Below are 25660 nucleotides of genomic sequence, written 5' to 3'. Positions count from 1 at the left end.
TTTGGAAGAAACACCTTTCTCTATGTAACACTGAGGTATGCTCCTCTTACAAAAGCTGTTATACCAAAGGAAGATGCTGCATGACAGTCAGATATGTACCCAGTTCATTAAAAGCACTGTAATACCCATCAAAACTGCAAATAATTTTCAAAATGTTGTGTAAATACTAAGCAATAAAATAAAAAACATTATCAATCTGAATCATATGATTTTAAACATGAAACCCATCATTTTTATTGATACACCATGAATCATAAAAAGTATACTTCTATAGAATAAGCTATACTATAATAATTTGAGAGACTCCTCTAGCATACTATTCCAAAAACACCAACAGCTATACACATAATGCAGCTTCTGGAAATTCCAAATGACTGCAATTAAACCTGACAAGACATACAACTAAACAGACAGACATTCATTTCTAAGTATCAATTAACAAACTATTATTCACTATTGCTCAGTTGTCTATTATATGGAAACAGAGCAATGACCTCAACACGTTTTAACATGGAAAAATGCCCACATGCCAAACCCAACACTAATACAGTCAGTTCACAAGGAATCTAAGGGATAAAAGTGTACAGAAGTGATGCTCTCATTTACAACTCAGACTAAAATAAAGAGCCATTGTCAAGACTGCACATAAAGTTTTAGCTGTGTGCAAGGATAAAGAAGGCAGAAATTCAAGAACCTCACCGAAATGTCTCATTTCACAGACTTGCACTGACATTATATTAAATCCTCATACATATTTCTCACTCCATAACTGTTAAAGAACGTATAACATTGGATATATTCTATAAGACCTTTCTTCAAATTATTCAATAGGCTTTTTGTCTGGTCCACAAGGAGCTGCTTCAGATACTCCACACTACACAATGATTACTTGGGTCACCAGGAGAGTCTTCTTACTTTTACTAACTAGAATTTAAGTTTGGCTTTTATAACTCAAATCAATGATATAAATAACAACCTTGTTAATCAAGCAAAAATTAATTAACAGCAACACATGCCTTCAACTTTGTCATTACTAATAGTTTTCAAGATACTTTTCATTCACTCACACTTACCTAAGTACTGTTTGGGATGCTTGTGTGATATTCCAGAAGCACTTTCTTTTCAAGGCAGAAAAGAACAATCCTGGATATAAGGAACTCCATTTTATACCCTCTATTTACTACATATCTGCAGTGAAATTTTCAGTATAATATTTCTTGCATATCAAATTATCATGTCTTAAAGGAGTAACAATGTCCCACCTTACAAGCATACTAAGTTAATAAATACAACAGGTTTACTCATGTGTTTGAGCTGCTCAGATTCACACAAGCCAGAAAACCTTTTAAGCATCTATTAATAATACTCCATACTTTGACGTACTCCAATTTCCTTACAAGCTCATTAAAAAAAAACAAAAAAAAGAAAAAAAAGAAGAAACTGTGTATAATGCTCAAATGACAATCCCACAACTGCTAAAAAAACAGATTTGTAGTATTTTGTAACTTCTGGTAAACTGGCTGGTGAAGTTGCAGGTGAACATACAATTCTATTACTGCTGTTTCCATGAGCAATACAGCTAAAAAATATTCCCCAGTAGTTTATCCCTTCACCATACTGGAAGAACATATGCTAGAACATAGGTCCAACTTAATATTTTATCAAGAGAAATGAAAGTATAAAATACGCCAACAGTAAGCATAAGAGAAACAGAGCTTACAAATACTTCATGGCTTTCCAGAGGAAAAGCTGCAATGGTGGGAAGGAATGTATAACCCATAAAATCATCTGAATCAAATGCAGACCAAGAATTTTGGCTCTGATTTGTTCAAATTCCCTACAATGGACATTTTCCAGACAACTACAAAGGCAGCCAAAACAAGGATTCCCAATTTTACACAGTTCATTGAACTAGGGTAGAATTTAGCAGCCACTTCTAGAATTCATTCTGTAAACCTCATATTTGACACCCACCTTGGACATGAAACCCATGAAGTGGTATGGCTTAGTTCTGAAATGAATGCTATCTCACATCAATAGATAATCCTAGCCCAGCCTTGACTTTCCCAAGATTCTCAATAATTTATATTTTACCTCTTGGGAGCCAAGCAAAATGCACAGTAGATAACCTTACAAACTGTTCTGGCCTATGTTTACCAATGCTACTAATCTGCTTAAGATAAAGAACAAAAGTGTACTGATCACTTCAAATCACTTTTCTTGACATGCCTGCCTTTAAAGTTTACCCTACTTTCTGTGAATAACCCTAGAGACTCATTACACACTCAGATTGTATAGATCATCACTTTATCTGACTATTACAGGCAGTCTGAGATATGAAAAATGGACCTCAGAGTAGAGAATGATAGCATGCATCCTCTTGTCATTGGATTCCTCACACAAGATCTTGATAAAACTCTACAGATTCATTCCTCTGCGGTCACATTATTAGCTGAAGTCTCTCTTTGTAAAGCAGCTGTTTCAGGCATAAGTCTAACTACTGCACACAGAAATCTATGGAAGTGGGAAAACACTGATGCTCATATCTATCTGCTCTAATCTGTGAATGACTTCTTTGAATTTCAAAGCAAAACAGTAATATGAAAACAGAATCATGCTCTTAAAATACAAGTGTATGTTTGACACAATCACGTACTATTTTAATCATTATACTACAAATATATATTTCATAGAATCATAGAATCTTTTGAGTTGGAAGGAACCTTTAAAGATTATTCTAACTCCTCTGCCATGAACAGGGACATCTACAGCTATATGAAGTTGCTCAGAGCCTGGTTCAGCCAGGCCCTAAGTGTCTCCAGGGATGGGGTATCTATCTCCTCTCTGAGCAATCTGTTCAAGGGGCTCCATCCCTTGGACTGTTTTTGTGGCCCTACTTTGGACACATTCCTACAGATTCACATCTCTCCTGTACTGAGGACATCACATCTGGTCACCATACTCCAGGTGACGTCTTCCCAGCACAAAATACAGGAGCAAGATCACCTTCCTCTCCCTGCCAGCCACGCTGTTTTTGATGCAGTCCAGGATACGCTTGGCTTCCTGGACTGCACGGGCACACTGCTTGCTTATGTCCAGCTTACTATTTATTCACCAGTACACCCCAAGTTCTTTTCAACAGGCTTGTGCTCCATCAGCATTCCAGCAGGTCTGTGTCACTCCTGCACTAAGGACTGCATGTCTGGATGCAGTACTCCAGGTGAGATCACACCAGAGCGGAGCAGAAGGGCAGGATCACCTCTCTCGACCAGCAGACCACAGTTCTTTTGATGCAGCCCAAGATATGGTTGGCTTTCTGGGCTGTGAGGGCACACTGTTGGCTCGTGTCCAGCATACCATCCATTGGTACCCTTATGTCCTTCTAGGAAGGGCTGCATTCTATTCCAGCCTCACATCCCCCAGCTTGTACTGATTGGTAGTAAGAATTGCCACAACCCAGGCACAATACCCTGTGATTGTCTTCACAGATACTCATGAGCCTCACCTGAGCTCGCTGCTTAGTCTGTCTAGTTCTCTCTGGATGACATTCCTCAGGTATTAAATCCCAGCACACGGTATTCATGGATTCTCATAATCTCACAATCACTCTGACAGTGAACAATACCAACCGTGTGGCATATAGGTGAAGGAATAAGCTAGCAAGAGTGAGCAAGTGCACATAAATAGATTTCCACAGTTGGCTGTGGGCATCAATAGCTTAGCAATATCTATTAATACCAACAGGCACAGAACAGATAGACACTGCACTGCAAAGTTTGCACAGTAACGGAAGCAGGGAACTTGTGTCTAAGACAGTGGAATTTTTCATAAGATTCAATATTTGCACTAAGATGATAACTACTTCATATGCTTGTTTACAAACATTCACTTAAAAAACTCAACTCATATTGTAAACTGCATGCAAACGAATCTATCTACCCCAATGGGTCAAAGACCTGAGATGACCTCCTCGGAACTTAAAATCACAGCTAGGTATGGTATGATAAGCCCAGTGCTTACACTAAGCCCTTTTGATCTGAGATGTGCCAAACAGAGAGATTATCATCAGTGTGCCTCAGAGCTTCCAGAACTTCTTCTCCATGACTTTTCAACAAGAACAATGGCACAGATGTAGTTCAGACAGTGGCATTGCCAGTGGTTGCCATGCAGTTTTTTCGGAAAAGCTATGAAAACAATAATTGTCTTAGAGAATCTGGGCCTCTATCATTCATGACCTAATCTTTTATCTGCAGAAACTGCAATATGCGCAAACTGCTCAAGACCAAAAGTGGTTACTAGGAAATTCTCCTGCTCAGTTTAGTTCTGAAAGTGAGCCAATGACATTCATGCTTACACAACTGCTTCCAAAAAAAAAAAAGTCACCAAACAGCCTGAAGACACCTTCCTGACTTTCCTGCCCAGGTATACATTATGCTTAAAATCCTCCAACGTATCTCCCAAAGAAAAAATTACATCACTAATTGCAATACAGTGAGACAGCAGGGAGCATGAAAACCCGCTCTAGGGGGGAAACTTTTTTTTTTTTTTTTTTTTTTTTTTTTACTATACGTACAAGTACATCATCAAGGAAAACTAACAGAGGGAAAGATCTTCACCATCCTAAGTTTTCATTCTTTTTCTCTCTCCATATTTTTAAAAGTAATGCAAATTCTTTTTCTGACACTTCTCTATCATAATCAGGAGAGGATCCATATTCTGTTTCTATGCCACTAACTTTCTCTACAGGTAGTAAAAGTGCTTTCTTGTATTACTCGTTCTTACCTACCTAATTCATCTTTCTATCATTTAACTGCTGCACATGGGATTTTTAAAATGAAACCTACTACAGAAAGTCTGCTTACACTAATCTGACTGTGCACAGTATAGCCTGGATGCAGTTAGACTCAAAATTTTCTCCTAAATCAGCCTTAGAGGTTGGCTAATTTCTATGATATTCCACCACCCATCAAATTTGGTTATAGTCCATTATGAGGCTAGTTCCTGAAAGTATTAGATAGGATTGCAGCTTCTATTAGTACCTATACCATCCGATTACTCTCAAGAGGCAAACTAATGCAAAATTACATTAAACTACGTTGAATTAAACTACAGCTGACAACTATTATTTTTTGACAGGACACATGTAGTTTTCAGAACCAACAGGCATTTCAGACAGATGTTCATTTGACACGGCATTATAAAAATGATAGCTAAAACTAATTTAAATTTAATAACATTCATCTTACTCTGGGGAATTAATATTTTTGCTAAAAATGCAGTGAATTAATTGATTATGGCTCATTTTGCATTCAGACAATTATTGCAGATTCTGGTTGGACTACAAAACTCAAGGAAGTCACAGAAAACCTTTCATAATTCACTGTCCATTCAGTGACTGGTAATTGCCTAAGAAAAATATTTAATGAGCAGAAATTGTACCAAATCTGGTATTATTTATACCTTTAATTTATAAATAATTGCAAGAATCTGGCTTTAACATTCTGTTAAATGCAGAATCTATCTTTATTACTCTACTAGTTGTAGGTTTGCACTATCACAACAATTGTTTGTTTTTATCATTTAAACAGTTTTCAAGAAATTCCTTTCCAGGAAAAAGAAAAATTTTTAACAGAGACACCAAAAAGAGGAATACCAGCAAGGAGGGCACACAGAGGATCAGGATGCCTGACCTCTATTAGACACCCCAGAAAGTATCAAATTACTACAGAGTAATGGTTTGTTATGGGGAGGACTGGGAGAGAACAATTAGCAGTCACAAAATTACTGCACGTTTCTATGTGGCCTAATATTCTATCTCACATGCCTGCACATTCCCTTCTGTTATCCAAAGGAGAGAGGGAATAATCTCTGGAAAAAAAAAAACAACAAAAAAAAACACCTGAAGAACAGATAAATATAAGAACAGCAGTCGCACATGTAAGTCCATGTCCTGATAATTTTATTTTTTTTCCACAGGTAGAATCAAGAGAGTTAGAAACCAACCAAGACTTAAAGGGAGCTATCTTTAAAAATGATTCAGTACTCTGGATGATAGTGGTCTTGAAACATAGGTATGTGCCATTAGTATAGACTGATTACAATTAATCCAGGGTTCATTTGTGTTGTAATTTCCATTCCTAGTATTTATTTTAGGTACTTATTATTGGTAGTAATACAATTAAGTTCCTTATAAAATGAATGTCAAGAGAAATATATTTATTTTTAAACACTAGACAACAGTAGCAGTGACGTCATGATAGTCATTTTGAAAGAGACATTCACTGATTATTTCTACTGAAGTAAATTAAAAATTTGTTAGCACTGAAAGCCAGCTGATCCCTGCAGATGTGGTTATAGCATGATAGGTAAGTCTGCCTTCTCTCAGAAAACAGCATGCTACAGCAACCACATTTACACACACAGTTTGGAATTCTCATCTTTCATTCCTGTTACAGCCCCATTAACATATGCCATTAACAGCATTTTCACAAAATTTGTTATGTGACTGCACAAGTGTAGCGCAACAGCAATATCTGCAAGCAAGATACTTATTCAACTAGAAAGAACGGTATGCTTCCATGCAGGCACAGAGACACGCAGAAAACACGTCACCAGTTTCTTGCTAGTTGTCATTTGGATACAGTGACTAAGCAAAATAAGTAGGCAAGCTCTTATCATTCTGAGAAAACAAGTTCTTTCATGGCTTACAGTTCTAGTACACCAATATCACGCACGGGTACACAGCAGCTTTAGTCACTCCAATTAACTTCCACTAATGAGCAAATGCCTAGTTGCAGGACCTGGTAGCACATGGGTACTATGTGGAGATCCCTTTTTGATACACTTACAGTCTCATAGCAGTACAAATGCATTTTCTCTGAAACTTTGGAGATTTCTCATCATCATTATTTTCACAAGAACTAACTGGTAAACATTCTTACATCCGCATGCCCATTAAGTCTTGGTCATATGGTTAAATATGGAAAAGAGCATTTAATTTTGGCCTCCATCTTTCTATTTTCTAAGAGAATACTGGATAAGATCCACCCTGGGCCTGATCTGCTTTATATGTGATGTGAACTGCCTTAACATGCTTGGTATTACAGACACTGACTCACTGTGGCCATAGGACAAATTTTTCCTGAAGTACAAGAAAGGTCTAAGGAATAAAGTGTTTCAGAAAACTGAACCGAAAGTTCTTTATCTCTGTTGCAGATGTCCCTCTAAAACTTTTTTTTTTTAACCAGGAAAGGGAAGATTACATAATTTATCACCTTTTCACTATTCTTCCATATTACATTAACAATACGAAAACAATTTTTGCATCTTAATGTGTTGATTCAAAACCAAATGCTACATCTAGACCACCTCATCTACATTAAGGTTCTAATAAAAAGATACGCAAGATTTTAAAGGCTTAAAATAAAGGTATTACATTTTGAAATACAATACAAGATAAGCAGGACTAAAATAAGAAAGCTCAGTATGATTGTTTTGTGATCTGGATAGTGTTAGCATCAAGTATGTATAGTCCCTGAATAACTGCTAAGTGCCCACCTGCAAATAAGAGATGCCATTGCAGCAGTTGTAAAACAATACACATGGTAGACTCATGTTCATAAAAAATCCAAAGCCATCTTTTAAACAAACAGCAGACATTCCAAAAGTCAACAAAATTGCTCTCCAAGGATACCACTGGAGGAGCCTATAGTTACAGCAGTTTAACATAAATCATTTGTTAATTGAAAATCCTGTGAAGACTTGTTTTGGCAAGGAAATGCAACTACATGTCACTTAAACTCTTCCTTCAAATCTAGCCCTTCTAAATTATTTAATTATTTCCCCATCATGAATATTTCAAATACTTAGCATTTGGAATGCAGCAATTCCCTTTATTTTCTACTTGTTCTTGCAAGTGTTCTCTGTATTTATTATTTTTCTGTTTACGCCATAAATAACTTATTCAAATAGATAACATTTGTATGCTAGACACAAAGAAAACCTAACATTTTCATATTAAACAATACAGCATAGAATACTACTAGCATTGCTGTTAGATCCCTTTTCAAATCTAGAAACATTTTATGTCTCCCAACACTGACAAAAACAGTGTGCTATTTGTGCTTCTTGGTAAAAGTACACGGTATACATGTTCGTTTGTTTTTTTGCAATTGCCAACAAAAGCATGATGCAAGAAGGTACTGATTTGTTTTGACTGCATAAGTCTTTCAGGCTCTCAAAGAATAAATTAATTTTAGACTCTTAATTCCCAGAGATTTTAATCCCCTCTTAAAGGAAGTCATATGGAGGATCATGTTCCTATGCCATTGCATGAATGGAATTCCTAACATTTACAACTATATATTTCATTAAATATTACAATCTGGAAAGTGCCGTCTTGACTCAGAGAGATATGCATGTATAATATGTGCTTAGAAAGACTAAGAATTCCTTTCATTTTTTAAGTGGTTGGTTATAGAACTGTACAGCCTTAAATCTGCTCATGTCTCAAACACACTGAGCAGCAAACACACTTCTTCATGGACATTATCCTCCACAAAATCTTCTGAATACAAAGTGTCATGAGAGACTAGCAACAGGACCCCATATATGGTTCACTTTTCAAATACAGTAGCACCAACAGCTCCTAAAGGAGCTCTCTACAGGCTCCATTAGGTCATGCTGCTCAGAAGGGTCTCAAAGAAGGTGGCAAGGACTGAAAATGAGACATGTAACTAATGTTATTTATCAGCGAAGGATAGAGATCTTAATTAAGTTTTGCATTCCATTTAATTTAGCACTACAGAAGCCACTTCTGTGTAATTTTAAAGAATTCGGAAGTCAATAAATATGTCTGTTAATTATTTCATAAAGTATACATAAAAGCAAGCTCAAAGAACGAAGCATCTGAAAACACACCTAGAACTTCTCATATTCAGTTGAAGTACCAATTAAAACCAGTATCATGTAGGCAAAAAGTTGCTACAAGAAATACAGCAGAAGGGTCTTACAACACACTGCAGAACCAACAAAATAGATATTTCTGTACGCATATTTGTTTCCTCCAGGCACAATCATTTACTCTAAGGCAGCAAGTTGGAGAGGGGAAAAGCACATAGCCATGCCCTTTAATGAAAGACAAGCATTTTCTAAGAGGATTTACCCCATCAGCTTCCTCTTTTATTCCATAAGTACAATGCTATCAAGTTCTTCCCCTCCAGCTTCTGGTTGATTCTCTGAAGTACATACATTAACTTCATAACATGAAATTTGTGGAGTTGATTATGCTTTAATTTGGTAAAGCTTCCAAACCTTTTTAAACTCGCTTTCAAGACAGTCTTCCTTATTCTTTGTACACCAGTAATCAAACCTTAAAGTTCCAAGACTTATCTCATACACAGCATTAAAAAATTATATTTTCCTGATTTTTACTGTAGAAATGCTGTCAAACCCAAATAATATGCTTTGCAAAACTATGAGAAAAGTATTTTCCACTGATTTTATAGGGAGGTGACTCAAAAGGAAATGAAAAGCAATGGTAATCACCATCTATTTTTCTATCAACATATCAGTGACTGTAAGATGTTCAATAAGAAACTCATCTTCAAAACTGCACTTTTCTATCTCTGTTACACACACTAAAATTGCTGGGTTCAGCTCGCTTCTCTTTTGCTTCTTTAGAAAGGAAGAAACTTGACTGGGTAAATAACATCTAATACATACCAGGACAAGCAATCCACAGAATAAATATAAAACCTCCTTAAGACAACTAAAAATTCCCATAACACTTATTTATTTTTGCAAGACCATGGTTTTTAGCCTGGTACCAAAGCCAAACTGTAATTGGAATAATTATGGCCTACTTAACATCCTCCATCAGCAGGAAATGGTTTTCTTCCATTGTGAAGAAATGAGTATTACTATCAAGTCCTGTTAAACCCTTGCAAAAAAACTGAAGTGTCTCAAAACGATCTGAAAACTTGGAACAGGACTATGCTATCATTTTGGAAATGTGCCCAAATCAGAGTACAGCCTTGAAGAGGCTCAAGGCTGTATTTGTTTCAGGGCCATAATTACAATATGATTACTATCCGTTTGGAACTGAAGGGAGAAACAGTTCTCAATTCCAAAAAGGAATCAAATGCAACCATGTTCTACAGAGAAGATAAAGGCTTGCAAATTCATCCAGAAAATTCTTTCAACAGCCATTCCTATACCTGTTGCTTCAAGGAGGAAAAAAAGGGTAGCAAGTTGTTCATGCTTCATTAAGTTAAGAAAACTCAGCACAGTTATCTAATCAGATGAAAAAGAGAATATTCATAAATATTGCCTTACTAATGCATTTTAATAGGTGTCATCCATAACCTTGAAAATACAGTATGTCTTAGATTAACGGTATTCATTCATTAACCTGACAAGACTGCAGCAGCTAGACCCCTATCTGCCTCCAGACAGAATTTTTTGGATCACACAAGTGCTAAATACAGCTCCAGTGTGTTTGCCCCAGACAAAATAAATAAATAAATGAATAAATAAATATTGTCAAGGACTACTACATCTCTCAATCTCAAAGTTTACCACATAAAGGACAAATTTATTACAGGGACAGTCTTTTTCAGAAATAAGTGCCACACTTACATTCCTTACATTGTTAGGGAACAAAAAGAGGTTCAAATATTCCAGGACAGTTCTGTGGATAGAAATCAAAGTTTAAAAACTTCAAGACCACAGTACAGTCTGCTCCCTCCTTACCAACCTCAGCTTTTGACCAATCTTTAGACTGACAGCCCAGTCAAGATTTTATTCCCTCAGGGGAAAAGAAGTACTACTTGAAAGCACAGGACACACTTCAAATGGACAGCTCGAATCTACCTTACTCCTAAAATTGATGCAAGTATTCTGTTTAAAAAGGAAAACTGTAACAAGAGGAAAATATCAAAGGGACTTGACACCAAATGCACTATTTTCCTTAAAGGCATGCTCTATTTAACAGTAGCCCTTACACTACTACAAAACAAGCATTTTAAATTATTTGCTTACATCCTTGCAAACATATTGTGTCATGTTATGAACCACCACTCCTGGCACAAGTGGAGGTGTATCATATTAGATAAACCATTAAATCTAAATATTGATCTGTTAATCATAAATACCATGAATATCAACACAGAATTTAATCAGAAATAAAAAAAACCTTTACAGGCTTTTAACTCAAATTACTTTTTCAAATACATTCATATTTAATATAGTATCCATGGTTCAACTCAGAAGTTTATGCTTAATTCCATGCAAATAACAGAAATGCAAAGTCTTAAGTAAAATATTCAAAAACTAATGGTGCTGACTCAAAATATTACAAAGCAAAACATCTGGCAAATTAATTTATACTAACAGCTTTCCTCAGAAACTCCAATTACAATAAAAAAATCCTATCAAAGACAACAACCACTAGTTATTCCTGCTACCTAATGATCACTTGGTAAAATAAGGTATGGGTTGGGAAGTCCTGAGGCACCCCTAAACTCATAAGATGCTTTTCATTTTGCAATCAGTTTTGACAAATGTCTCAATTAACAATCTCATACAGTAAACCAAGAGACACAACTGAACAAGAAGTGGCAGCGAAAAAAAAAAACAACCCACTCATAGTTTTAAAAAATACACCTGAAGCTGAGCTCAAGAGACAGTGGCAAGTTACCACAGCAAAGCCACTATTCTGATGTGTTTTTTTTTTAATTTGTAATACAATGTTTACAAGACTCCAGAGTACAGAACTTCAATTCATAGAACTATTAAAGAAAAATTCCTTCAGGGTCAAAAATATAAATGCTCGTGTTTTGAGAAAGACTGTCTCACAATCCATCTGGAAATAAAACAAATTGTTCAATGAAGCTTTCCATTTCTCCTCTCCCAAGTGTGTCCCCATGCATACCAACCACAGGCTGAAGTACAACCAAGAAAAAGGAATAACAGAGTTCTTGTAACATCAACACCTGCTTTTTGGGAGGCTCACAGGATCATACTGTGATCACCAATCGATCAACAGGAAATCAGGACAGCACAGCTGTTTCCTTATTCCCTTCAGAGGAAAGAAAACAACTGAGCTCATGAACAGCAGTAAGGAGATGCTCTACACCCCAAAGGCCTCTGGCATCCATGCTGACACAACGTCTTCCCAGTTATAAATTAACTGTTTAGACTGAAAACCCACAAGTCTCATATTTCTGCTGCTCTGCTTATTCTCAACCAAACCTATTCTAGACTGTTTTGTAACTATTGTCTTAAGTTCAGACAAACTTAAATCACACCAGACTGTGAGTTACCTTTCTGTCTGAAACTTTTCATTGGGGTCTTTAAACTCTGTTTCCAGTTACTCCGCTTCATCGAGACAGTTGTAGCATTACTCAAATGACATATATATATATATCCATAGACATACACTCTTGAATAAATTATCACTATAATACTGCTAGGAATTAACACAGTCTGCAAGCAAAGTGAATATTGAGAAACACAAGCTGAATTGAAAAAAAATAAAATAAATAAAATAAAAAAACAGGTCTATAAAACAACAACAACAACAAAAAAACACCCATGTCTGTAAATTGTTGTTCTGTCAGCATTCCTGTGAAAATCACAGAACTAAAGCAAGTGTTTCACTAAAGACAACGCCTACTGCTCCTTGGAAAGAGTTAATGGAAATAAATTACACTTAGTGCTCAGAATTCATAAATCTGACATTTATGTAAGTAATTATGTAAAAACAAGAAAAATAAAAAAATAAGCATCTCATTAGCACAACATACATCAAGTTGCTTTCTCAAATGATATATATGTATATGTATATAAATCTATCGCTACTAAAATATATATATAGTTTTACCACTTAAAGATCTATACACATCTTCCTGTAATTTCACAATTATTAAAGGAGAAAAAAAAAAAAATCATTCTCCCACACTACAGTGCTACCTAAACAAGTGCTCAGCATTTAATTACTTTTTCCTATAGAACCTCATTTATTCCAAAAATACAAAAATAACTGAAGAAGTCTGCCATAACCTGGCACTAACATGTGGTTTGAACATGACTACATTTAGGAATGCATACAGCACTCATCACTGAGATGAAAAAGATAGCCATATTGTAAGCCAGAACAGTAGTGTATCATACGTCTATAAGACTTCTGATTTACTTTAAATGACTAAAATTAACCAACAAAAGAGGTGCCAAGAGATATTAGACTTCCACTAATAATTCAACAAAACAGATCTTGAATGTTTAGTTTATTAACACAAAAAATTCTGCTAAGTCAGTAAATGCTGGGAAGACAACTGCCAATAATCTTTATTGCAAGAGATTCCTACTTTATCTCAGAACTTAATTGCAAAAAGCTAAATACACAATGCCTTTTTCTAACTGCAGAGAGTGATATTTCTGTTATACGCCATAGTACTACAAGAATAGTCTTTCCAAATCTGAATCCAGTCCTACAACAAAACTGTGGTTAAATCACAACCTACATGTGTGAATTCTCATTCATATAAGAAAATTCCTGTAATTTCTGTCATGAAAAGTTTTGCATGTTAACGCTACAAAATACTAAAAGACAGAAGGCTAAATTTTAGGTTTAGTTGCCATGATTTAGTATGATTTCAAATTTACACCATTTTATTTTAGTGTTTTACAGAATCAATTTCTTTGAGCACCCCAGAAAACCTTTACTCTGCCAAAGATCAAAGATACCTGCAGGATTTGGTTTCCAATCCTGGCTATTAATTTATCCATGAATTCAAATTACTTACTGCTATATGGCTTCAAACTTTTGATCTGCCATCAGCACTTCTATTTTCTCAAAGAAAAGACAGCCAGGACCAGAAACTTAGAAGGGTATTGTAATAAGGGTCTAAGGAAAGAACAACACATCTGTGCAGAACAAGTACACTTTTTTAAAATTTATTATTTCCTAATACGTGCACACACACAAACTTAATATACATTAACTTATAACTTTAGACTTTGCTCTTCTTTGTGCTAAACCAATGTGTTGTATTTTCTTCAAAATGAGGAGTTAGGCTCACAGACTGGATCCTAAAATAGGCCCAAACTCACAAAGGTTAAACAATTCCAACAGTGTAGATATAAGTACTTTCCCTATTCTGTTGTACAGAAGCCCTTGAGAGCAGCCCTAAGGAGGAGGGCTTAGGGGTCCTGGTGGACAAGAAGCTGGACATGAGCCAGCAGTGTACACTTGCAGCCCAGAAGGCCAACTGTGTTCTGGGCTGCATTAACAGACGGGTGGACAGCAGGGAGAGGGAGGTGATTGTCCCCCTCTACTCAGCTCTTGTGAGAGTGCAGTACTGCATCCAGGCCTGGGACCCCCAGCACAAGAATGACACAGAGCTACACACAGCTCTTGGAGCAGGTCCAGAGGATGGCCACTAAGATGATCATAGGAGAGGTGCTCCAGGCCTCTGAAGAAAGGTTGAGGGAACTGGGCTTGTTTAGCTTGGAGAAGAGACAGCTCTGGGGAGACCTTATTGCAGCCTGCCAGTACCTGAAGGGGGTGTATATGCAGGAAGGAGAATGGCTTCTTATGATGGTAGATAGTGATAGGACAAGTGGGAGTGGTTTTAAACTGAGACAGGCGAGGTTTAGGTTAGATATTAAGACTCAGAGGGTGGTGAAGTACTGGAATAGGTTGCCCAAGGAGGCAATTCCCCATCCCTGGAGACATTCTAGGCCAGGCTGGATGTGGCTCTGGGCAGCCTGGGCTGCTGGTTTGTGACCCTGCACATAACAGGGGGTTGAAACCAGATGATCATTGTGGTCCTTTTCAACCCAGGCCATTCTAAAATTCTGCGTTATTCTAGAAATTCATATTTGATAAAACTTCTGGATGATGTACTGTATTTTGAGATTTTAGTGTGATCTAAAAAATGTATAAACAAGCAGATCTGAGATGGGAGAAACTATGCAATCCAGCAGAAAATAAGTTGTGACTCCAGGATGAAGCGAACCACAGCAAGAGAAACCAGCTGAGTCTATAATGTTCTCAGGAATACGGACTGAGTACACAGTGCCAATAAAGATCAAAATAAAGGTGATTCCTGGTACAGACACAAGTAATAAATTAAGGTATCCAACTCTCAGAGGAAGTCTGGGATCTGACAGCAGCTGTTTCGCTAAGACAAAATGAATCATGGATGGAGTCCAGGAGTGATCACAGGAGATGTGAACCCAGAACATAAAGTTTGATTATCAAGGAAATCAGTAGGCAACAGTACCATGAAGCAGGTCAGATGGAGTAATAAAACCCTAGAGCATCAGAATTTACCCTAATTCATTTTGCTAATTAATAAACAAAACAAGATTGAGCTCACTCTAGAATTCAGGTACATTACTGCTTAACTGCTCTTGCTCTCTTTAAGTGGGTAATCTAAAATTTTATATCTGAAAATATTCAAGGTAAGATGTTACAGGAAAAGGAGCAACAAACTAAGAATTTAGCCAGAACTAAATAAGAAATCCCTGAAACAGCTGAGAATCTGTTTTGGTTTTTTTTTTTTTAGGAACAGATTTATATTTGTGTAACATAATAGTGGTTTTGCATCCTACTAAATGATACCAAAAGCTGTTTTTCCAGCATTTTTTTCATTGTTGCTACAAAAGAATATGGAAACTATCATAAAACATCTACTATCACAAAACAGTGAATTCAGGTGTGTAGACTTCACAGTAGCTGGGAGTTGATATTCTTCACAGTGTCTGGCATGAGGCCAAGTTTTGACTTTAGGAGAAAAAGATACTGACAACACACTAATGTTTTAGTTGTTGCTGAGTGGGTTCAATGACAAGAGCATTTCAGTTTCATTATGTGAAAAAATAATAAAACTGCGAAGAGTTGGCCATGAGAGCTACTGCTGCTTGGGGGCTGGCTGGACGTCACTTGGCAACTGGTAAGCAATTGAACTGTGCATCACTTGTACACACCTCTAACTATTACACTGTATATGTCTATAGTACATGTAACTATCATTATTATTTCTCTCTTCTTCTTCTGTCCTAGTAAATAGCTTTGGCTTCTGTTTCTATTTCAACCTACATATTTAACATCTTTTCCCCTGATCCTCTTTCTTGTCCCACTGGGAGAGGGGAGAGTGAGTGACTGTGTGATGCTCAGTTGCCTGTCTGGTTAAACCACAACACCAGGAAGGTCTAGAGGAAGAAAAACTAAACGTAGAGACATGTATCAGCTGAGTTTCTGTGATACCCAAATTGAGCTTTTCAGAGTTTTCTACCTTGCTTTCAACAGAAAAGAACTATATTCACTCTAACAAAACAGACTGGCATTTATTTAATCTAAAAAAAAATAATAAAATAATAATAAAAAAAAATCCACTCCTCAACTACAGTTGCATATTTTCTCCAACAATTTTGGCATAATTATTCTCCCTAAACTTAAGCCTACTTCTACCTTTCCTGAAAAAACTCTGTACATATTGGAAAAAAGGTACCTAAAATATTTACATAAAATATTTATTTATATAGTTCTTTTACAGCGTGGAAAAAAAAGACACGAAGTAAATAAAATATATTAATGATGAGCTTCTGGTAAGAATAACATAAGTGTTTTAAAAATCTGTGTATTTTCAAATGAAAACACTTGTTTCCATTTGTTAAATAATCAATACACAAAATCCACATTTCAAATCACAGTCACACTTCATATGCAAATCCAGTCAAAAAGGAAAAGGCATACTTAAAAATTAGAGTTTACTCAGAGCATTAAAACATTAAAGAGGAACAAATTACTTACATTATCTTCATCTTCTGTATCATCATCATCACTGTCCTTGAACCCTGGTGGAAGTGGTGGCCCAATGAATTCTTCATCATCGTCATCCCCAGCAGAACTTTGAACAGAAGCCTGGGCTACCGCAGAAGTACCAGTTAACTCTTCATCTGAACTGTCTTCACTTTCACTGCAAGTTGTGTCTCTGTATGTAAATTACACAGTTACTATTTTAAGAAACTGGCAATTCAGCAGTAACATAAATTTGTAAATTTTGAAATTAGCAGAAAAATGTAAACTCGTTCTTTTTAATGGAATGTTTGCTCTCCATTATCTTGAAAGCATTGGCACATCTTTAAATAAAGGAGCAATGCAGCACCAGATAGTTCAAAAAAAAGGGACAGATCAGAATAAAGTCAGATGTAAAAGTAATAGTGCAACATCATTAGTATGAGTTTAGACATCACTTAGACAGTAGACATACAGGATTTTCAGGACACTGCTGGAGGTTGCAGCATACCTAAATACTCTGCACCTCTATTTACTCAAAACAGTAACAGTTCACACTCACAACCAGAGTGCAAACACAAAGCACAGCACTTGCCTTTCAATGCCAGTAATGAAGTAGCAGGAATCAAGCACATTTAATAAATACATGACATACAGTAGATTACATTTACATTTAAATTATTGTTTCAGTGATGTCAAATCAGTTATTTTGAACACAATTTTCAAGCACTGGAAAATTTCTAGAAAGAAAGCAGAACTACTTAATTCACATTCATGGAGGTTATTCAAAATAAACGGGCTCCCCCTACTGGTAGTTATCAGGTAGAAGGTATCCTAACTGGCACAAGACTAAAAGTGATCAGCACAATTTTACTCTCTACCTAAGTCACAGTACATTGTTACCATGTTTGCAAGCCAGCTGTTACTTTCTGATTCAGTAACATAAACCGGAGGTGCAAGAACTGCTTTGGAAGCTTACAATTCAAAGAAAAGGAACATTAGTTGACAAGTGAGTCGACTTTAAAAGCCAGACTAAGAATGAAAAGAAGAAAAAACAAAGGAGTTGTTACGGTTTAGGGTTCATTGGTTGTTTTTGGTTTGTTGTTTCCCCCCACTTAGATTACCATTTAAAAATTATAATAAAAGGAAACATGTTTAAGATTATAATAAAGCTTTACCATTCTGAACTGTGTAACTGTAACAAAATGGACACCCTACCTGTAACAGCTATACACCAAGTGGCTTAGAGGTTACACAACAAATATGAGTCGTAGGCACACAAGTAGAATTACATTTAAGGAAGAAATCAAAAGAAAACAAAAAGAACATGAACTAGGTCCTCAGGTGTCACAGTGAAAAACAGGCTTGCATACCTGAAAGCTTGTCTAATTTTCCAACTGTATTTACAATCGTAATGAAAAATATTAGCCTTACATACAAACTTTCTTTAGCACACTTATGAGAAACATTTAAAGATCTATGTCAGGATATAACTATATAATAAATCTAATACCAATAAAATGAATTTATTTTAACATATAACAATGGAGTAATACCCTTTTATCAAGAGGAAGCTTTGCCATCATCTGAGGAAGAAATTTGAGTCCTTCAATGGTCTTCAAGTTAGATATCCCCAAAATTAACTATTTCACGAGGCTGTGTATAAGAGTATTGTCCTAAAAATCACTACACATCCCCAGACAAGCAAATCACTTACCTTCACAACTGAAATGTTTTTTTAATGGAGCAAAACATAAGTGTAGCTGCCAGTGAGAAGAGTGTATGTAAGACTCCTTATATATACTCTTTTTTCAGTTCTGAAGTCCCAAACCTCTGGATTTTTCCATAGAAATTCAAGAGCAATACCTATCTTCCCTTCCAGTTGCCTATCCCCATAACTTCTTTGTTTGCTAAGCATGACCCATCAATTCAAACACTTCAGCTTTTTGAGTGACTACATAATCATCTTTCATATTTCATCTGAAATGATCAGAATTCCAGTGCTGTTTTCATTACACTTCAAGCTTGCTAGAGACAACCAAGCGCTCAAGCTCCAGTTACTGGTATACTCTGTTGAAACTAGAAAGGTAATCAAACCTATGAACATCCCAATGCAGCCATGCCAAAAGCCCATTGAGCTGAGTGTCATTCTTCTGACCATTACAGGGAATGGCACTGACAGAAATGACAAAGCAAGACAGCAGATATTATGGTACTACCTTCAACATTCTGATATAGTTCTCCTCTACTAAATCCTGTAAATAACCAGCCCCTTTCCAACAATTTAGAGACAGATAAAGAACTGATTTTTGCTTTCCCTCATTACTTCCTCAGAGAAATATGCTGTAAGAAGAGAAAAGATAGCTGAATTAGAGTACAGATGGCACACAGAGAGTAGGTGTAATGAAAAACGTTGAGAGTTGTGTAAGTATGAGGGCACATTCCCCCCACAGCTTTGCTTTCCTCATTTCATTCACTCTAATTTTCCAATTTGTGAAATGAAAGCATCTGCTGTACACAAGAGTATAAAGCCAAATTATTACTGTCTTTATGTCAGTACTATAATCACTGTAAACACTTCTGGTAGCAAATTAATTCAAGAATCAACAGAATCACATCTTCCTGGAGTGACCAAATCCCTCTTAACAATTGTAAAACTAGTAAGGATTCTACTAAAATAATCGAATATATTTGGAATTTTAAGAGAAAAAAAAAAAAAAAATTGGAATTTTTAAAAAAAAAAAAAAAAAAAAAAAGGTACTATTTAGGGCAACATTGCCATTTCTGAAAAATACAGTAAGCTACATTTGAGTTAGATGAGTTTATAGTAACAAAACCCTACATAAAGGGGGGGAAAAAAAGAGGACCAAGAGCCCTATAAACCAGATTTCCTTTGTTACAGGATTTTCCCTATGAATGTAGGCTAAGATATAATGGGTGTGTCTCCTCCACTAGTGTACTGTTTTCAGAACTAAGCTTTAAACTATCATAATTTACAGGAAAATAAAGTTCTACAAGCTGACACGTTCAGCTTCCAGTTCATGAGTTTTTCATGCATGCACTCCCTTCTCAATCCTCAAGGAAAGTAAAGTAATGGAAGGGAACAGAAAGGAAACTTAACGTTAAGCCTACACAGCAACATTCAACTATTGAAAGGTAGTTATTATCTTCTTTTACAACAAGTGCCTAGAGTTCTCTCAAACCCCCCAACAAAATGAGAAAAGCTCTACAGCATTTTCCCATCGTGCTTTAATTGATTCCTTATACTGAAGTCACCCACACAGCACATAATCACACTATATCCATCTCTTGCCAGCTTCTATTGTTTCATCAGGAACACATCTAAGAACATAAAAAGTAAATGGGAGTACAGAATGCTCTTCCCTCCTGGGTAAGATAAAACACAGATTGAGTAGTAAGCCATGTTATCAGTTATTTCTGTGGTAGTCTACAGCTCATCTAACCTTTCTATATGTCTATGCACATAAAAGAAAATTTGTAACAGAACTTCATTGCACGCAATACTACAAGCTTGTGCTCTTCAACATTTTTAATTGGTGACTTGGATATTGTGACTGAGAACACACTCACCAGTTTTGCTGATGACTAAGCTGAGTGGTGCTGCTGGTATGAGAGAAGGAAGGGATGCCACCCAAAGGGACTTGGACAAGCTTGAAAGTCCCACGTTAACCTAATGTGGTTCAACAAGATCAAGTGTAGTGTGTTGCACTGGGGTCTTGGCAACCCAGATACACATAAATACTGGGGTTAGAATTCAGAATACAATTCTTGGAAAAGGAATGGGGGCTCTAGTGGATGAAAAGCTTGACACAAATCAACAATGTGCACTTGCAGCCCGGAAGCATAACTGTACTCTGGGCTACATTAAAAGAGGAGTGGCCAGCAGAGAGAGGGAGGTGATCATCCTACTCTGCTCTGAACACGAGGCACAACCTGCAGTATCCAGTACAATACCCAGAGTTGGATCCTCCAGCACAAGAAAGGACATGGAGCTACTAGAACAGGTCCAGAGGAGGGCCACGAGGATGATCAAACTACTGCAGCACCTCTCCTACAAAGAAAGGCTGAGGGAGCTGGGCTTGCTCAGCCTGGACAATACAAGGCTTTGGGGAAAACTCACTGAAGCCTTCCTGCAAAAATAATCTATAAATTGGAGGGAGACTGACTTCTTACACAAGCCTATACTAATAAGACAAGGAAGAATGGTCTTCAACTAAAGGAGTGACTTAGGTTAGATAGTATGAGAGGGTGGTTAGGCACTGGAACAGGCTTGCCCAAATAAGCTGTGGATGCCCCACTCCTGGACTTGTTCAAGGCCAGGCTGGACAGGGCCCTAGGCAGCCTGGTATAACACCTGATACAGCAACCCTTCCTGCAGTACAGGGGTTGGATCATCTAATCCAACCCAAGTAATCCTATGATTCTGTGATTCCACCACATACAATTGGGCTACAAGTAGCATACAGGTCCACCAAAGTACTGTAAGGATTATAAGACTTCAACAAATACAAAAACCTACATATTTACAGAACACTGATCTCAACAATTCCTGTCACACAGTGGAGTGATGTGGCTTCCATTAAGCTTAGCTATTTTTTATTACACAGAATTTAAGAATTCAAGCAAGATGCCAGAGCAGTAGCATTTGCTATCTCTCAAAGACGAGCATACTTTAAGCAGTTTTGGATTAAATTTCAACTGAAGTCGAACAAAAACACTTCTTCAACCTTACCACTACTCCTTATAGTGTGCATACTTAACTCTTGATATCTACTCTATTTTGTTGCAAGAATGAACAAGTACGCTGTATATACAACTGAGAATAATAGCTGGTCATTAACTTATAATATGTATTAACATATTACATAAGATACGTATGCCCATATCCTGTCAAACAAAAAGCAACAAGAAAAAGCATACAGATAACTTTTTTTTTTTTTAAGTATGCCAAACAAGATAGGGAGGAGACTGTAGAGTTTACTATTAACTATATACAATATTCACAAATATTGAGAAATCCAAGAAAGCAAAGAAAGAAAAACACAAATATTTTATACTTAAGATACAGACACATCCACAGAAGTTAAGCAGTGTTCATGAATCCCATCCCTCTCTCCCCCGAAAAGAAGCCACAAAAAACAACAGTGCAAACTATTTCAGATACAAAAGCTGTTAAATGATACCTCCAAACATAACTATGTAAGTACCTTGGCTTTAACGTGGACTGAGCTCTTGTTGCACTTGAGTTTGAAGCAGCTGGATCGGTAAATGAACTTTTAAATTCTTTTTCAGCCTGGTCTTCCTGCTCTTTTTTACGAGCCTCTGAATGAAGAGCACAGAAAAGACAATGTAATTTAAAGTCCTGCTGATAACAATGAAACAATTAGCTTTGTTTTAAGACTTCTTATATAAGTTATTTGAAAACAAAACAAAACAAACAAACAAACAAACAAAACAGTAAATAAAGAATTTCACCTGAAAATGGATGTTACTTTTGCAAATAATTAAATTTCCATCACTACCACAATGATCACTCAAAAAAAAAAAATAAATAAATAAATTAAAAAACAATTCCAGTTGCCAGCTTGCATAGTTGACCATACTTGTCAACAGCTGAAAATCTTCACATACCCAATGCTGATATTTCTACATTTTCAATGTTATATTAGAATAGTATTAATTACTTCAGAAAGCTCTTGAAATTTTCCTGCTCTATGAAGTTGAGCTAGAACTGAAGTTATCACAGGTGCTAACAACTTATTTCCCTTAAAATATATTTGGCTATCTTATTATTTATTTCCATTTCACTTATTGGAAAAGAACTCCTGTAGAACAAAATGAAACAGAACCTTCCATTTCAAAGTTGAATTAGGAATCTTATACAGCATGGTGGGATTAAGATACAGGAACAGATAAAGCTAGCATATTCCTAAGAGTGAGATACAGTTAAAATATTTCTAAGAATGTTCAAGTAACTTCTATAAAGCAAAGAAAAAAGCCCTCTCCTTCTATATGAGAAACAAGACTTTTTGTTTATTTGCATTGTGCGCAAACATTTTCCTCCAAAGAGAAACAGGAAGAGCTAAAACATACAGATTCAGATGACACATTATTTTAGTTCTCCTAAACGAGGCTAAAGGAGGAGAAGAGTTGTTTTCAAAAGAGATCATCAGAACTATCTCAATGTTGTAAGTCAGTAGTGTACCTTAAGAAAACTGATAAAAGTTCAGGGCATCAAATTAAAAATGCTGAATTACATATAAAGATTTGTCATTTGTAGAAAAAATGACTGAACTTGTAATCAATTATATGCTATGTTTCCTTTACGGGTAAAATTCCAGAAATCTTTCTTAGGGTTCCTTAAGATTCTTTTCAGAGAAAAGATGTCCAGGTGTAGTTCAGAATGTCTTGACTTAAAAACATTACACTCCCTTGAGTTTATTAAATTTCTCCTCTATATTAAATTTTTCTTCTAATCTTCAAGTGGGAGATGGTCTCCCAAAAGAGATGATAGTTTGATATGAACAAAAATTGAATCTAAACGATTTTCAACATAAAATAAATATTACTGTATTTTGATTTAGTACAAAAAAAAAATTCAAATTAAATCCTGGGGTCCCTTGTATATTTGAATTTCACAGTGTCTTAAATTGTATAATGTCAACAAGCACACACAGAGTTGAAGCTGTATGATTCCACATAGAATCAAGCAATAAAGAACTGCAATCCACTGATCTCATTCTTCTAACAGAATTGCATTTTCTTGATGAGGGGCTTCCACACTACTATATACTTCAAACACCTCAGAGAGAAAATACAATTTTTTCTCAGAAATAATCTGCGTAACGGTATCAGTAACACACAGAAAAAGAAATCAGACCAAAACAAAAACAGAATAACAACAAAAACACGCTCCATTTTCAGCACATACTAAGTGGAAGCAGAAAGCACAGGAGCTTGGAACATCAAAAAGAAATCTAGAATATTAGAGTCTTCCATCTTTGGCATAGTGCTTGTTTGGATATGAAAAGGAAAACATACAGCTCTCATCACCTTCTTCTCTCAGGCCTCCCACTGCCAGCACAGTAAGAAACAGAAAGAATTGTGAGATGCTGTGTAACTCACTGTGTGTGTCACAGAACACATTTCCCTTTTATTCTGTCTATCTAAATTAAAACTCTCTGAATCAAGATCCCTTTCAAAATAAAAGCAATAATCTAAGTTAACAGACTCTTTTAGCAGGGTGTGCTGTGATAGGACACATGGAATTGATTTCAAGCTAAAAGAAGGTAGATTTACATCAGGCATAATGAAAAGGGTTTGTTTTTTGTTTTGTTTTGTTCTATAGTAAAGGCAGTGAGGCACAAAAACAGGCTGCCCAGAGAGGTGGTACATGCCACATCCCTGGTGATATTCAAGACCAGGCTGCACCAGGATCTGACACCCTGATCTAGTTGTAGATGTCACTGTTCTGTCACTGGGGGGGGGGGGAGCCTGGACTGTTTGACCTTTAAAGATCTTTTCCAATTCAAACAATTCTGTGATCCTATGAAGACCTTTATATTTAATTTCAGCTTTCTTCCTGGATTGACGTGTAATGCCTCACAGCAGGAATCCTGCAGACACTGATCCCTTGCACACTCTCACAACATATATAAAAGGATAGTCCTCCCTTCTATCCACCCTCACAGTGTTCAAGATTGCTTTCCTGCAGCACAACTGCACTACTTCGTTCACTAAATAGCCAACCTGAGTCACTGGCACATCACTCCAATAGAGAAGAACAAAACACGTTGTAAAACACACTAGTTAACTGCTCACTCGTTTCTTACCCAAGACCTTCCTGCTCCTTTCCACGGCAGTTCTCCTGGTCTGTTCAAACATGGCTTCAAGATCGAAAGTCCGAGCCTTCTTCCCTAAAAACACACACAAGGGGGCAACTCAGCACGGCTCGCCCCGCTGAGAGCCGCTGTGGGCCCTCCGAGCAGCGTGAGTCGCCCGGTCCCGCAGCTCCCCTCCCGAGCCCCATAGCCGAGGGCCGCCGGCCTCAGCATCGCTCCCCGCTCCCTTCAGTCGCCCCCCGCCCGGCACTGAAACGCACCGAAACCCGAGAAGCCCATGGTGGCCGCCAGCTCCGGGTCGGGTCCCGCCAGCATCTCAGCGTCTGCAAAGAAGAGGGGAGAGGGAGAAAATAACGGCGGTCAGCGAGGGGTGACAAGGCTGAATCCGGCTCAGCCTGGCCCGCCACTCACCGCCTTCAGCAGCCGGCGACTCCATGCTGCGGCCGGCCCGGAACCACAACAGCCGCGGCAGGAAGCGGCGGGGCGGAGCGGGACACGGACAGCGGCACCGCCTCGTGGAGGCACGGAGTGTCCTGAACGTGGCGCTGCCGGGGCCAGCAGGGCCCCGCCCCTCTGCCGGCCACGAGGCTTTTCGGAACGGGCCTGGAAGCTGAGGACACCAGCAGCTCAGAGCCTTTCCCAAACCTCCGCACAGCTCCATGCCGTTCCCTCGGGCCCTGTCGCTGTCACAGAGCTCAGCGCTGCCCTCCGCTCCCTGTGAGGAGCTGCAGCTCCTCTGCTCTGTGCTGAGCACTCCCAGGGCCCTCAGTTGCTCCTCACACATTTTGCCTTCTGGACCTGTTACAGTGTGCTTTAAATAATAGTAGCAGTAGTCATGCTAAGGCTCGTAGTTAGGCCTAGTCTGTGTTTCTCACGTATCTAGGAATGCAAGTTGTGTTTCTTATGAACCCGAGCACGGATCTAAGTAATAAATCTTGCTTAGGAACAAAGCACAATGTATGTTAAAAATTAGGTTTAGATTTATGGTGTGATG

The 25660-nt window shown here is 37.3% G+C and overlaps 1 protein-coding gene across 2 annotated transcripts in view; it reads right to left on the bottom strand.

Moving 5' to 3' along the window:
- WDR70 (WD repeat domain 70) overlaps positions 1-25265 on the bottom strand; it is a 122812-nt gene extending 97547 nt beyond the window's left edge. Inside the window, exons 1-5 of one of the 2 annotated variants that reach the window (XM_015848476.2) lie at positions 25078-25265; positions 24927-24989; positions 24658-24741; positions 22033-22147; positions 16820-17000 (exon numbers count right to left, since the gene is read on the bottom strand). In XM_015848476.2, coding sequence (XP_015703962.2) covers positions 16820-17000; positions 22033-22147; positions 24658-24741; positions 24927-24989; positions 25078-25102 — 468 coding nt within the window. In that variant the 5' untranslated portion in view covers positions 25103-25265. The remainder of the gene's footprint in view (positions 1-16819; positions 17001-22032; positions 22148-24657; positions 24742-24926; positions 24990-25077) is intronic. The other variant, XM_015848477.2, reaches the window with a different exon arrangement.
- Positions 25266-25660: the final 395 nt, after the last annotated feature.

This window comes from Coturnix japonica, chromosome Z (assembly GCF_001577835.2).
Source record: "Coturnix japonica isolate 7356 chromosome Z, Coturnix japonica 2.1, whole genome shotgun sequence".
Lineage (NCBI taxonomy): Eukaryota > Metazoa > Chordata > Aves > Galliformes > Phasianidae > Coturnix > Coturnix japonica.
This window is presented reverse-complemented; position numbering and strand designations above follow the sequence as displayed.